Here is a 15,759-nt window from a genome sequence, read left to right on the forward strand (position 1 = left end):
TGTGCATTCTTGCTACAAACATGGGGATGGTGGAGAATGCCGGTATTAGCCCCAGCAAATCCGCACATTTACGTCTTCCCTTATGCGTCAAGGTAACTTAATGATCTTATTTTAATTACTTCATTTTTTCCATTATTAATTGTAACTATATTGATTTTTATTTTTGAATGTGTTTAGGTTTAATGCCCTCGGGATGGACTACACCAAAACGCCAGTAAACAAAATCATTTTTTACCGCCAACTATTGGATCGATTAAGACCCCAAGATGTAACACCACTAAATATTTCCATCTTCTAAATATATTTGTAAAATTAACTATTTTATATAATTTGAAATTAATATTTTTTTTGTTGCAGTTTCTTTGGAGACCTTACTTGGGTTTGGACCACGTACCCGACCGTAAAGAGGCAGCTGTTTGGACGGCAAAAACACCCATCATAAGGTTCACCACTGTGGAGATGCACCCAAGTGACCGTGTGAAGCTCCAATTCGGCATGCATCAAGGTATCCCTGACCCCCCTGAGCCTGACTCTTTGGGACGTTGGCATCTGGCGAAGGTTAGCGAACAGTGGTACGTAGAACATTGGCAGACGTTTGCTAGAGATCAACGTAAAATATGGGCTAAACGTTCCAACACTGTTTTACAATTTCCTGTGGCGCCGGAAGAAATGAAACCAACGCCTGAATATGTAAACTGGTACAGATCGGTCACAAATCCCGAAATGTTTGTGTCTGCCCCTTTCTATTTGGCTGACTCGCGAGAACAACAACCATATTTTGGAGGCCAACAACAACAACCACCTATTTACCAACAACAACAACGACAACAAAATTTCCATCAAGAACAACCACCACCGTCTTTCCAACATCATCAACCACCACCAAATTACCAACAACAACATTACCCACCACAACAACAACCACAACAACAACAACAAAATTACCACCACCAACCAATCCACCAACAAACGCCTTTTTACCAACAAGAACAACAACAATCCCAACAATACCATGTCGGTAGCTCTTCCAGATCACAATTCCTAGACCTCAATGTGGGGGGTTCTTCCACATCACCATCACTAACCCCCGACATGGGCATACAAGAAGAATACCCGCCTTACAACACATTCGACCAACAAACATCACAATACCCCAGCCAACCATCTAACTTCAATACACCACCACAACCAATCTATTTTAACCAAACCTAATCCACCACCAACTTCCAAAATCCAAACCTCCAGGCCGCACCCACTAGGAGAAATTTCAACCCACCTAGACAAAGCTTTGACGGGCATGCGGGCACCCGCCTTTCCTATAGCGGGAATACTAGAGGTCAAGGACGGCTCACAGATTTTGTAGACCCGGAATGCATTGAGGGGCCGTCGACTCAAACACAAGAGGAACCAAATAGAGGGGGGCGTCGCAGGAATAGGGGAGCACTACCGACTCGTGACCCTTTTACGCAACCTATTAGACAACCTGATTGCGGATCGTACCATGGTCCACGTGGCGCTAAATAGGAATTTTATTTGTATCATTAATGTATTTTGTGTGGTTTTTCATTTTAATGTATTGTGTGTTGTTTTCATTTTAATGTATTTTGTTTTTTGGTAATGTTTAATTTATTGCTATTATTTTTCCAACTTAAAAAAAAATTAAAAAACAACTAAAAAAATAATATAAAACAATTGGAAAAAAAATTAGAAAAAAAATAGCCAAGAAAAAAAATAACAAAAAAAAAAGAAAAAAAAAATAAGGGGGGGTGTTGCCGCCAGGGGGGGGTGGCGACAACACCAAAACAATACAAAGGAGGCGCCAGACCCACTGGCGACACCTCTTAGGCCCAAAACGTTGTCGCCACCCCCCTTGGAGACAACGTGTTAATCTTAAAAAAAAAAACATTTTTGTAATTTATTTGAAAACTTTGTTATTTTTGAAATTTTTTTTAAAAAACTGGATATTTAAAAAAAAAATTCTAAGAAATAAAGATGTTTTGAAAAATATATTAGTCTTTTTTTTCTTTAAAAGACACCATTTTTTTAAGAGCATTTTTTTCTCTCTTTTTAGTCTCCTACGTTATCCTCTGGGTCCATTTTAATCATCTTTCTTTAAAAATTGACTAATTTAGTCCCTTACAATTTCAAATAAGGTTAAACAAGTCCTTTATGTCAAATAAGAACAAACAGTGTTAGACTTATAATATGTGGCAGCTGGAGTGAATTTTCATGTTAACTTTCTTCTTCGTTCCTTACAGATTATTGTTTCCCCCAAATCAAACCCTTATTCGAATATTGGAAAAAAAACCAAATTGAAACCTAAATCAAGTATATTGGTGGTTGTAATCATGAGTTTTGGTCGTAGTTCATCATCAGCAGCAAAAAACAAAAGTGATTCGCAAGTGATTAGTAGCTTGAATCTTCTATGGAACCCTTTTTTGTCGTTGTGGAGACACTATTGTTCTTCAAAGGGCAAGAACCGCCAGCAATTATGAAAAGTATTTTTGGGGTTGTCAACATTTTAAGGTAATATTGTTGAAATATTGTTGTTGTTACATTGTTGAAGTACTGTTGTAGACTTATAGGTTTAAATATTATTGAACTATGTTGTTGTTAATTTGTATAGGGATATAGTAATGTTGATTGTGGATTCTTTGAATGGTTCTATTATGAAGCTAGAAATGAGAAGGAGGAATTCATGATGAAACAACAAAGCAATATAGATGTGTTACCTAAAAAGATCGATGAAGCCAAAAAAGAGGTTGAACAATTCCACCGCACTAATATGGAATTAGAAGTTGCTTTGAAGAACATAATCAAGTGGAAAAAGTTTTGGAAGTTAATGTTTTATGTTGTGTTTTTTGTTGTAGTATTCAAGATGTTATAACTGTGTACCAGTTTGATGTATCAATTGATAATCCCTGTTTCACTATATACCAGTTATGCAGTATAAATTTTGGCATGAATTTGTTGTACCAATTCAGTAATGTTACAGTATAAGTTTTGGCATTAATCATAAATAAACCTTGTGATAACTTGAATGAGTCAAGTGATAAGAAACTTGAATCATAACCAACTCGCACTACTTGATTCATAAACCTTGTTCAAAACAACAGTGGTTACCTGATAAACTATGTTATTAAAATAGACATTACACACCCAAGATTCTCAAAACATGCATTACATAAGTTGTTACAAAACAGACATAGAGTGCCATGTTCTTAAAAAAGACATCACATAAGATGTTACAAAACAGACATGAAATAGAACAGAACAGAAATGAACATGACTAATTGGTCTTCTTTGGATTGAATCTTTTTGTTGGCGTGGTCCTCCTGGTGGTAGGGCCAAGTGCATTTTGTGATGCACTTCGCCTAGTTATTGGACCCTGCATGACAGATGCCTTCCTAACAGGTAACTTTTTTGGCCTCCCTCCTTGTTGAGTTGACCGTGTAGCCCTTGACTAAATGGTTTGACTTGGTGGCTAAGTTGAATGTTTAGCCCTTGACTAATTGGTTTGACTTGGTGGCTGAGATTAAGTGTGTAACCCTTGACTGAGTGGTTTGACTTGGTGGCTGAGTTGACTGTGTAGCCCTTGACTGAGTGGGTTGAGTTGGTGGTGTAGCCCTTGATTGAGTGAGTTGACTTGGTGGTTGAGTTGGTGGTGTGGCCCTTTACTAAGTGGGTTAACTTGGTGGCTGAGTTTGTGGTGTGGCCCTTGACTGAGTGGGTCACTGAGATGAGTATGTAGTTGGTGTCCTTTTACATGTTGACTTATTATGTCAAATTTGCCTGATCCTGCTACATGTTGACTTATTGTGTCCTTATTTCCTCAAGCATGGTCACCAATGACTTAGCCCTTGACTCTACAATCACATTATTGAATGCCTCAAACATATTATTCAGAACAGAGTCACATTTGGATTATGTTTTGAAGAAATATTTATTCCAAAATCTGGGTGGTGTTTTGCATCATGTGCTTGAAAGCATCTTGATTGATCTCTTTCATTTTTAGCATTTCACTCTCCCATGGTTATGGATAAGTTGATTATGCAGCTTTCTAGATAATCTCCTTCAATAATTTTTCAGGAAATCTCTTTCTAAAATTGTTATATAAGTGCCTCACATAAACCCTATGTTGGACATTAGGAAGTAGTTCATCCATTGCAGGAAGAAGACCCTGTAAAAAAATACCCCAAAAATAAGTACAAATAATTATCACAAAATTAGGAAATAAATGTGCAAACATAAGTACATTGATACCTTCTGCTGATCTGATATGAATGTATAGGTTAGGCATTCATCTCTGCCTCCCAAATCAGCAATGAGAAGCTCTAGAAACCATGGCCAGTTATCCTTTATTTCCCCCTCTACAACAACAAAGGCAATTGTGAGCATTTGGTCATTAGGATCTACACCAATTGCTTCCAGAATCTGACCTCCACTGAGACCCTTTAAGAAGCATTCATCCAAACTAATCACATGCCTAGACAACTTGAAACTTTCTTTGCAAATAACATAACACACATACAACCTTTTGAAATAAGGCCTAGTATCATCAATACTCTCTTCCATAGGTATGACAATAATAATAAATCCTAGTGTAATCTCCTAAAAATGAACCATCCACCATGTCCCTTGTTATAGATCTTGCCCTAATTGCCTTTGTCTTATTAACACTAACATTATTTTCTAAACTTTAGGTTTCTACTTGATTGGACAACATGTGTTTGTATTACTTCCTTGAATTCACAACTTGAAGTAAAAAAGTTCACAACTCCCATTTGTAGTTTGACATATCTTTCAATAACTTGAATATTGGATACTTCTTCTTGGATGTTCCCCCCATCATTACCATCACTTTCACAACCACTTTCTAACTCCTCACTTCCATTTACACTACCCATCTCATCTCCATTGTCATTTTCCCGTTTTGTTTTTTTGTTTTTGCTAGTTATCTCTCGATCTCCCTTATATTCAAGTAGGTGTTCAAGTGGTTCTTCATCACAATTTTCACTCAGATCAGAATCTCAAAAACAACTTCCAAGGCACTATCATAATTATAAGTCTCATCAACACTATCATCAGAGCTTGTATCTTCCCCATTATGCACATCACCTTCATCATTGAGAGCATCACCACTCTGACCACCAACTACACTTAGTCCATCATCTTTATTATTAAAAGCATCACCAATACGACCACCAACTACATTCAGTCTCTCACCTTCATCATTAAGAGTATTACCATTGTGACCACCAATCACATTCAGTCCCTCACTTTCATCATTAAGAGAATCACCACTCTGACCTCCAACTACATTCAGTCCATCACCTTCATCATTAATTCCCTTACCACTCTTACATTCATCCCTAATGACTTCTTCATAAATCTTGGTAAGCATCTCCTATGTTTCATTATCCTCAATAATTATATCTTCCTCCTCCATATTTATATCTTGATCTAAAGGTATATCAACATACTCTGGTTGGGATGGGGGATGGTCTATATAGACATCAACACTCAAGTGAACCCTACAGAGGTTAGCTTTCTCTAAAGCACCTTTTTCATCACTCAACACCAACATACCAAAAGTAGGGTCATTATAGTATATGGTTTCAACTGCAGCATAACCTAAATCCTTCAGTATACCAATCAACTCAAAGTAACTCCACCTATCCACTTCTACTTTCAGTTTATTACATTTTCCCCCTTCATATAAACTTGTTTCACTGTCTATAAACTCACCACTATTATGAATATTCAGACACAAATACTCATCCATGGTAACCTAAGTTAAATTAAAACAACAACTTATCAATATTGCAAAAAATAACACAATCGTAGTAGGTGTAACCCTAAATATCAAAAGGGCCAAAAACACAACAACTTTAGAAGGCATTACTGACAGAAAAATGAAGAACATGCAAACCCTAAAGTAGAAATACATCCTAAATTAGAAATACCTAACATTACTAACAACGGATTCGAAATAACATAAAGAGATGATAACCTCGATTCGTCTTCAGCGAGATTGTGTGGATGATGCAGCAATCTTTCCCCTTCTCCTTCGCAGCTCTGCTAGGGTTTTTTGCTATGTCTTAGAAATGAAATCAAGTGTGCAGACCAAAGTCTTAAAGTTTTTGTATGTTTCTATTCCATCCACCTCAATAGTAATTTAACATGTCAGCACCATTTGGAAATGAATTTAGGCAATGACTAACGTTTCTAACGGAAAGGATAAACGTGGTGGTGTTTTTAAAGATAAGGGATTAAATTAGTCATTTGTAAAGAAAGAGGACTTAAATGGACCTACATGTAGAGGTACGGGACCAAAAATGATATTAAGCCAAGAAATAAATATGTTTTGAAAAATACATTCCAGTCATTTTCTCTTTAAACATACACCTCTTTTTTTAAGGGCATTTTTTTGTCTACTCTAACTAATTTTTAAACAAATTGTACCATATGATTTGAAACCAACCAAAAAATCCTTGACATATCCTCACCTTCTTGCAACTGCCTTAGTGGAACATGCTGATGATGTTCTGAAGAGCGGTTAGGGTCAAGGTCTGACTTTGTTACCAGTGCTCTTGAAGTTGTTTAACTAGTTCAAGAGTTTACTTTCGGAACTGAGCAGCCTGCATCATAGGTTTCTAGGAAGGTGCCTTCTGGCTTAGTTGCTTTTGGGCTAGTTCCAAAAGTTGGTGAAACTGTGGAAACTGATGCTAAAGAGGAATATGTGGCTGAAGACATGGATTTTGGGGATCAAGCTGCTGAAGGCGGATTCACTGCAGAAGAAACTCTGACTACTGAAGTGGTATCAAGTAACTCTCTTGACCCTTTATTTGATTAAAGTATTAACTCTTCTCCATTTATGAGAAAATTCCCAACCCCTTCATCGTCGACTCCTCTAAACACACATTTTTCTCTCCCCCATCAAACAATCTAGCTATCAAAAATTACAAACCTTCAATTTTACCCACTCAGTCTTCAACCATACTAGAATAAATTGACCTAACACAATTTCATAAAACATATAAACGATTCATTATGCTAGAAGCCTTTTTCAGAGCATCTAGTAGGTGAATCACTATCTAACCAATTCAATCAACAACCTCTATTGGTTACACCCTTGAAGTTTTATACTACTGACCCTCATCCCTCTGAAACTTGAAACCCCTAGCCCTTCATAACAACAGACTCATAGTCAACCTATAGTTGAGTCTTAATGTGTCCTGTCTAAAAAACCCCACCTGAAAATCAAGTTGAATCTCCTTACCATATATCTCTAGTCAAAGAAACTGCTATTGTGTCAGAAGCTGGCACATAATAGTTCTCTGGGACTAGAGATAACCCCTCTCATACAGAAGTTATCCACACATGTTAGCTAGAAAATTCGACACTAATATGGATCTGATAGATCAACGAGGGTTGAAAAGATGTTTGAGTGAAATTGGTGAAATTTCGACTAGTAAAAGTTGTGAAGGGGACTTCGACAGAAAGAAAGTTGTAGAAATGCTTATTTCTTCAATACGATATTGGGACTTAATATATTATTGGAGAAATTATGCTATTTCGACTTAGAGGTTTGAAACAAGATTAACTAAGTGTTTTTTAGCCTTATCCATTCTTAGGGGACGCGTGGAAGCCATATGTTGGGTGAAGTACATGCAAGCGAAACATGTATTTGATTTGGTTACAGCTATTTCGTTTTCAATATAAATAGGGTTTTTATTATTTGATTCAGTGTGTTCAATTTGTACAAAGTATCTAAGTGTGTTGAGAAAAGAGTTTTCGGGTGCAATGTACGTATGAATCACCAAGTTTATTTTCAATATCAAGTCTTTTGCATTCATATTATATTTCTGCACTTTAGTTTCCTGTCGAAGACATTTTACATTTCAATACATTTTATAAGCTTTTCTTTCACTATCACAAAGATTAAGGTCGAAACCTTGTCATTAGAAAAACTTAAAGAAAACTTTGCACATGTGTTCTAGGATCAATCTAGTTGATCCTGTGAAGATTAGCGGTTATTTACCAAAATTTAGGGGGGGGGGGGGAATTTCCACGCCCAGTAGAATCCCTGTGTCGGCGATTTTTTCTTCTAATTTTTGGTTAAACTTTTGTGTTTTTGTTCTCAAAGTTTCTAAGTCTTAGTGTGTATGAGATTGAGGAGTGGTAGAATTTCAAAAGACTACCCTAATAGGAAAAAAGAAAATACACTAGGATGTTAAATTCAAGAAATAATAATAACAACAATGGAGAACAGTCAACGAACACGGCTACGCAAGGAACAATCGATGCGCATTCAGCTGCAACAATTCCTTCCACCGCCAGTACAACATTTATTCCATCGATGATGCAAGGTGGGCCAATATTGACCCCAACACATGGTCATATGGGGACCCCATAGCGTCAGTACCTGGTTTATTTCTAGTCTTTTATTCCTAGCTTCATAATGCCATTAAATGGGCGTGAACAGACTTATGGCATGCCGACGTCAATGATGGCAAGTTTATATAATAACTTGTCAGCATTTTCTGAATAAGCGACGACCACCTTTTCGCTATTACATGTATCAGGGTCAACCTCTAATCTCTTATGATGAACCGTTTTCCCTACAGGAATGGGTTTTTCGTCCAATATGATCCCTAGATTTACCAATAACTCAGTAGCAGCGTTGAGATAGCAAATGGACGAAAAGAACATGTGATATGGTTAATATGATGACCTAACACATGGATACGATATTTAACCCTCTGATTCAAAATACTAATCAAACGAATCAATAATTAGCAATTCAGATGAATCGAATCATTGATTTCTTTGACACCCTTCAAGTGCCAATTCAATAAATTCGACCAAGTACCCAACCACAACCAACTAGGCTTCAAAACAAAGGCCTAGTTGCAGAAGAGACTATCAATCAGGGGCAATAATGTATACCCCAAGCGGTCAATGTAAACCAGTGGCAGTCGTTTTCCCTAGAGTGGTCGAATCACCGAGAGAGGTCGAACGACCAAGAGTGGTGTTAGTAAATAGAAATCAAGATGAGGATGAAATAGTTCATAGAGTCCGACGAGATGAGTTTGCAAGGAGGAAATAACCTACCTATTGTAACATCTTGGGCTCCTCGCAAGGCGCTCCTAGCACTATTACCTCATGATCTTCCCTACCCCCCCTCACTAGTATAGTTTTTGCATTTCGTGGGAATCAAACCCTGTACCATAGGGTTCAAGTACATGTTTAATCCATTCTCACTACCGATTGAGCTAGTAGCATTTACGATCAATTTGATTCTCTAGTTACAGTTGCTCCTTCAACAAAATCCTTTTCTTCTAAGCTTTCACTCGACTGAATCTAAATTGCGAACGTATTGTGACCCAAGATTACCAAAGTGATCCTCCGGTTATCGTTGCTCCTTTGATAGAAATCCCAGTTTTTCAAAGCTTTCACTCAGCTGAATCGAAATTGCGCAATCTTGTGGAAAAAATTTTAAATCAATTCTTGATCTCGGAAGAAAACTCCAAATGGATTTGTCTTGAAATGCCCAGATATTTTTCAACCCAATTGATTACACTTAATCGTAGTTAGACCTTATTAAACTATCTCTTGATCACACAATAAAAATGATTACGTATAGCTGTTGTATGTATGCAATGAGAGAGGACGAAGATGATGAAAATCCTTGTACATTTTTTGTTTCAATAGTGACAAATGATGCATGAATGGCTATATATATATATATATGTGTGTGTGTGTGTGTGTGTGTGTGTGTGTGTGTGTGTGTGTGTGTGCGTGTGTGAAAAAAACATGGTTGCAAAATTACAAAATTAGACATTTTAAACACTGAGAGTCAGCTCATTCAAAGTGGAAGTCAAGCCACAAGGTAAGGGAGTTGACCCATACCGCCTAGGAGTCGACACCAATTGGATAATTTTTTTTTTGAAAAAAATGCTTTAGTAGGAGTCGACTCATAACACGTGAGAGTCGATTCCTTCGTGTTATTTATCGATTCTAAAAGCTTGGGAGTCGACTCATTTTGGACAGAGATTAAAACTCAAAGTAAATTTTAGTGGAAGTCGATCCATAACTCGAGGGAGTCGACTCCTTAGTGGTCTGTGTCGACTTAAGACCCCTATGTATCGACTCCTTTTGGACATAAAGTTTTTTTTCAAAAGGTTGTCAGTGGGAGTCAACTCCTAACACAGATGAATCGACTTCAAACATGATTTTTCAAAAAAACAAAATATTTGAAATTTTTAACTTGTCCAAATGCTTTTGACTTGATCTAAAAGTGTCATAAGATGAAAATGTAACCTACACATAGAAAGATAATGTCCAATATATAAATACTACATATTACCTAATTTTGACACCATTCAAAACATCTAAGAAAGGATATTGCACTCACAATACAACCATTTATTTTCATTCTAAACTAGTAAAGTGTTTTGATTTTATTAATGGCATCAATAAACAAAAAAGTTGTGAATTATTGTTGTTAAAGTATAAGATATTTGGATTTTTTAATGGCACAAAGAAGAACATGTTTAATTGATCATAATAGATGTTTGTTGACTAAGTGATTCTAAACACAAGATGAAGAGGAAATGAGTGAATTGTGATATTCAAAATAATTTATAAAAACTTTTAAATTTACAAATGTTTGTGTTAAAATAAATAATTAAGCACAGAAACAACATCGGAATAAATTGAAAGGAGAAAAAGAATAGAGATGAGCAATAAAATTAACATAAACAACTGAAAATAATGGTGATAAATGATAGAGTGATTATAATAGAGATTTATACAGGTTCAGTCTAACCACTTGGTTTACTCAAGTGTTCAAGAGTTTCATATTCTGAGTTGTGCTAAAATCAACTTTAAGCTATTACAAGATCATCCTAAACAATCGTCAATAATATGTAGGTTTTTACACAAGATCATTCGACAAACTAATTATGAATAAACATAACTTTTACATAAGCTTAATTCAAGAACCTTCTGACAACAAACAAATCTTTTACACAACCTTAACTCGAGAACCTTCACCCAATTATTTTTAGGTTTAGCTTCCAATCTTCAAATCCTTTACAAGGATATTACATAAAAGAATCACACTCTGGAATAAAATAAATTTAACACAATACCAATACAACATAACTCTCAGAAAGAACTTTTCACTTTCTTGGCACTAAGGTAACTTCGGTAAAAAAAGTTTTTAGAGTGATAGAGAGTAGAAAGAATAAAAAAATTCTATTAAAAAATCTCATATAAAATGAAATGATGAGAAAACTCATTTTTAATGGAAAAGATTTGGCTTAAAAAGAAAATGATTCATTGGCACTTTCAAAATTTTAATCGATTAACCATATCTGTTTAATTGATTAACCAGCTAAAATAAGAAAAGTTTATGTTTCGACGTCACCAAATCAATTAAGAACTCACTTATTCAATTAAGAGGCATTACAAGTTGATTTAATTAATTGGAGAAATCCCTTAATTAATTAATCATTGTAAAATATTTTTCTAATTGATTAACCAATCTCCTAACCAATTAAGTATGTGCTCAAAAACGTTTTAAGAGATTTTAACAAAAATATAAAAGAGGTTTAAAAAGTATTTTATATGTGTCTGATTGCTTAAATATCTCAAGGCATACTCTTGTCCCTTTTAAAATATAATTGATCAAATTAAAGCGCTAAACACATAACCATGAGAGCTTTCACATTTTCTCATTTTCACAACTTCAAGACTCCAAGTTCTTATGCTTGATTCAATATTGTCTATCACTTCAACCTGAAACTTGAAACATATGAGTGATGAAGCTTGAGATATATTTGACATCAACTTTACCCAAAAAACTCCATGATAACTCATTGTCAGGTGCGTTTTTATCACTTAATGATTCAACAATTTACATGTGCTCCATCTTTATTGTAGCACCAACCAAAAAAGTTAAAATGAGGAACCATGACCAAAGAGATTTGTACACACGTGGATAAAGAAGAAGAAGTAAAAAAAGTCGTAAAACTGGAGAATCAAGTCAAATGCAAAGTGCCACATATCTCCCGTAATAATTGAAAAACTTAAGCATCACCACATAAATAATCGAGTGAGAATAAATACTCTAGGTCACACTGTGTTGACCCCTATGAGTAGTGTTTTTTATAAATATCATATTTGTAATTTTTTCAACACAAAATAAATCAAACTATATTTTACACATATTTATCCCTTAACATTTCAGTCTCTATTTTACGTTTTGTGTATTTTTAATTTAATAGCACAAATACCGTATTTAATACTCTTTGAAGTACTTACAAAATCTCGGTAAAGAACAAATATCCTTCTCAACACAATCCTTTTTTAAAGAAAAGTTAATTATTGTTAAAGGTTTTGGAGCCTACAACCTAACTTTGAAGACTTTGTGAAACAATGTCAACACATTGAGGTAAGGGAACAACTTCTATATCCATCACAAAAAATTGGATAATATATCTTCAACCAATCACATAATACTATTTAATTTTAATATATTTAATTATTTATTAAATAATATAATTATTTATTATTTTTATAGTATTTTATAGTATTTTATATTGAAGATAACCTTAGAGCACCTCCAATGGTGCAACCCATTATTTGGTTCTTTGTGAACCCATTAGTCCACATCATCTTGAAGCAACTCACTCCAATTTTCACTCCAATGGTGTAATTCTAAAGAACTCATATTGGATCCCACAATTTTACTTTGTATATTAATATTTTATTCATATTAAATTTTATTTGATTTAAAATAATTATTTAAATTATTTAAATTTTAATTAATATAAAATAAATAAAATTAAACATAAAATTTAAAATTATAATTAAATTAATCTCAAATGCATCACATATAATTAAAAACAATAAAAGTATAATAAAAAATAATAAAAATAAATTACATAACATAATTACTCAAATTTAATTTTCATCGTCCTCGTGTCCAAAACGTTCCAAAATATGCTCGACTCGATCTCCTTGAAGTTGGCGATGAAGTTGTTTTTCACGAAGAGTTGCTCTTCTTTGTAGTCTTGTTGCAAGATTCGGATGAGGACCGTTAAATGTTTCGGTCGTTGAGTTGTTGTTACCTACATTATCGCAAGAGTAATCAAAATCACCTTCATATATATGTCGTTCGTCTTCGACAATCATGTTGTGCAATATGATGCAAGCATATATGGTATGCTTGAGGGTTTCCATGTGCCAAGCACGCGCTGGACCACATATTATTGCAAAACGAGATTGGAGCACTGCAAATGCCCATTCCACATCCTTCCTAGCTGATTCTTGGTGTTGTGCAAATAGTTTTCTCTTTTCTCCTTGCGGCATTGAAATGGTTTTGACAAATGTAGTCCACTTAGGATATATACCATCCACTAAATAATACCCCATATTATATGGAGTTCCATTGATTGTATATTGCACACTAGCAGCACGTCCTTCCAAAATATCATTAAACACATTGGATTGGTTAAACACATTAATGTCATTGTTCGAACCTGCAATACCAAAAAATGCATGCCAAATCCACAGGTCTTGCGATGCCACTGCTTCAAGCATGATCACTGGTTTACCATGATCACCTCGACAAAACTGTCCTTTCCATGCAACAGGACAATTCTTCCATTCTCAATGCATACAATCAATCAATGGAACCTAGCATGCCTGGAAATCCACGTGACTCCCCTATCTGTAAAAGATGTTCAACATTATTGTTATTAGACCTTCGCAAATACTCGGCCCCAAATACCCCATTCCTGCCCCTTACGAGTCTCTCTAAGCACTTAATTGTAGTGCTTTCACCAATTCAAACATATTTGTCTACAATGTCAGCAGAAGATCCATATGCTAACATACGAATAGCAGAAGTGCACTTCTACAATGGTGAAAGACCCATTTTACCAGTTGCATCGACCCTCATTTGAAAATATTCATCATAATTTCCAAGGGTTTCTACAATTCGAAGAAATAAATGCCTATGCATTCTAAACCTTCTACGGAATTTGGCATCTGTGTATACTGGATTTTCTGAAAAGTAGTCGTTGACTAATCGTATATGCCCTTCTTCGCGATTCCGATTTATCACTAATCGATAACGGCTAGTTTAAATAATATTTAATTTGAATAACGGTTAGTTTGAATAATATTTAATTTGAATAACGACTAGTTTGAATAATATTTAATTTGAATAACGACTAGTTTGAATAATATTTAATTTGAATAACGGCTAGTTTGAATAATATTTAATCTGAATAACGGCTAGTTTGAATAACGGCTAGTTTGAATAATATTTTATTTGAATAACGACTATTTTGAATAATATTTTATTTGAATAACGACTATTTTGAATAATATTTAATTTGAATAACAGCTAGTTTGAATAATATTTAATTTGAATAACGACTATTTTGAATAATATTTGAAATATAATAAATACTAGAATGTTGCATCTTATTACAATAGTTGTTGCTACATAACAAGTACTACATAATATTTAAATATAATAAATACTAGAACATTGCATATTATTATCATCCATATTTTTCTTTTAGGTTATTACAATGTTTTTCATGAAATTCACGCTGACTATCATTCATCTTAGAAGTGTCTGACATTATGAATTGCATTGCTTCAAACTCCATCTTTTCCTCGATTAATTTGTTTTCTTCCTCCTTAAGTCGTGCTTCAGACTCCATCTTTTCCTTAACTAATTTGTTTTCTTTCTCCTTAAGCCGTGCTAGATTTTCCATTAAATCCATTCTTTTATTCATTGTATAAAAAATAATACTAGAAGGAGGTTCACTTGCATTTGTATTTTCCTTTGCCTCGTTTTTCCGCCTTTTGTCCCATTGGACGCTCCATTGGAGATGATGAGTTAAACTCATAACTTGAAGGTGTCTCTAAGTTTGGCGATGCCGTGTATGCACTACTAGTAGAATTCTTTGTTCTCTTTGAATAATTTTCGGTGGATGCACCCATCCATTTAGGTTCATCTTTTAAAAGCCTCCATGCATACTCAAGATTGATGGTGCACCTTCATCTTGTTCAAAAAAAGCATGTGCATTGACTAAGATATCTTTCTCTGATGCCCCGGTTTTTTCCATGAACAGCTTGTTTGTAACACCCAACAAATTTTTGAACAAGGCCATTTATTCGATGCCATCGAGATTTTAATTGGCCTTGTAGTTTTTCTCGTGACTGCCCATGATATTGGTTATAATTATCGGTGATTCTTAACCAAAAGCTATCGACTTTTTGATCAACTCCCATAATTGAATCCTTTGAAACATTGAGCCATGATTGCATAAGAAGTGTATCTTCTTCCCTTGTGAATATCTCTCGAGGTTTTTTTTTAACTGGAGGCCTTTGTTCTTTATCAATTATAATATTTTCAATACCAACTTGAGTTGAAAATTGTGGAACTTGACGTTCGGACATAAACCCATTTGGTGTTTCGGGTTCTTGATGAGAAAAAATCATCCCATGAGTATTTATCTGTGGTTTAAAATACATATTTGGGTTGTTTGGTGACGAAAAAATACAGTAGAATTTGTTGGTGGTGGAGGAAATTGAGAATTTTGAGGATTAGAATTTTGCTGATTTTGTATGAGATGGAACATAGACTGTTGAAAATTATATTGATTAGAGTCCATTTGACCTTAACAATAATAATTTGAACAAATAAGATGAAAAATTTAGTAAAAT

General features: G+C 34.7%; 1 protein-coding gene across 1 annotated transcript; it reads right to left on the reverse strand.

Annotated features, from left to right (window-relative positions):
• Window positions 1-12,975: 12,975 nt before the first annotated feature.
• LOC131606008 (uncharacterized) lies at window positions 12,976-14,813 on the reverse strand. Its single transcript, XM_058878297.1, has 2 exons — window positions 14,615-14,813; window positions 12,976-13,553 (listed from the first exon to the last, which is right to left on the reverse strand). Exons 1-2 carry the CDS (start codon window positions 14,811-14,813, stop codon window positions 12,976-12,978), a joined length of 777 nt encoding a protein of 258 aa, XP_058734280.1.
• Between the last annotated feature and the right edge of the window lie 946 nt (window positions 14,814-15,759).

The sequence above is a fragment of the Vicia villosa genome, linkage group LG5 (assembly GCF_029867415.1).
Source record: "Vicia villosa cultivar HV-30 ecotype Madison, WI linkage group LG5, Vvil1.0, whole genome shotgun sequence".
In the NCBI taxonomy this organism is placed as follows: Eukaryota; Viridiplantae; Streptophyta; class Magnoliopsida; order Fabales; family Fabaceae; genus Vicia; species Vicia villosa.

Bases quoted from the DNA above. Each gene is read 5' to 3' on its own strand.
- LOC131606008 (XM_058878297.1), bottom strand. From the start codon at position 14,813: ATGGATTTAATGGAAAATCTAGCACGGCTTAAGGAGAAAGAAAACAAA. The intron at 13,554-14,614 runs GTAATAACCTAA...TTGGTATTGCAG, and splicing joins TGAATTTCATGAAAAACATT to GTTCGAACAATGACATTAAT.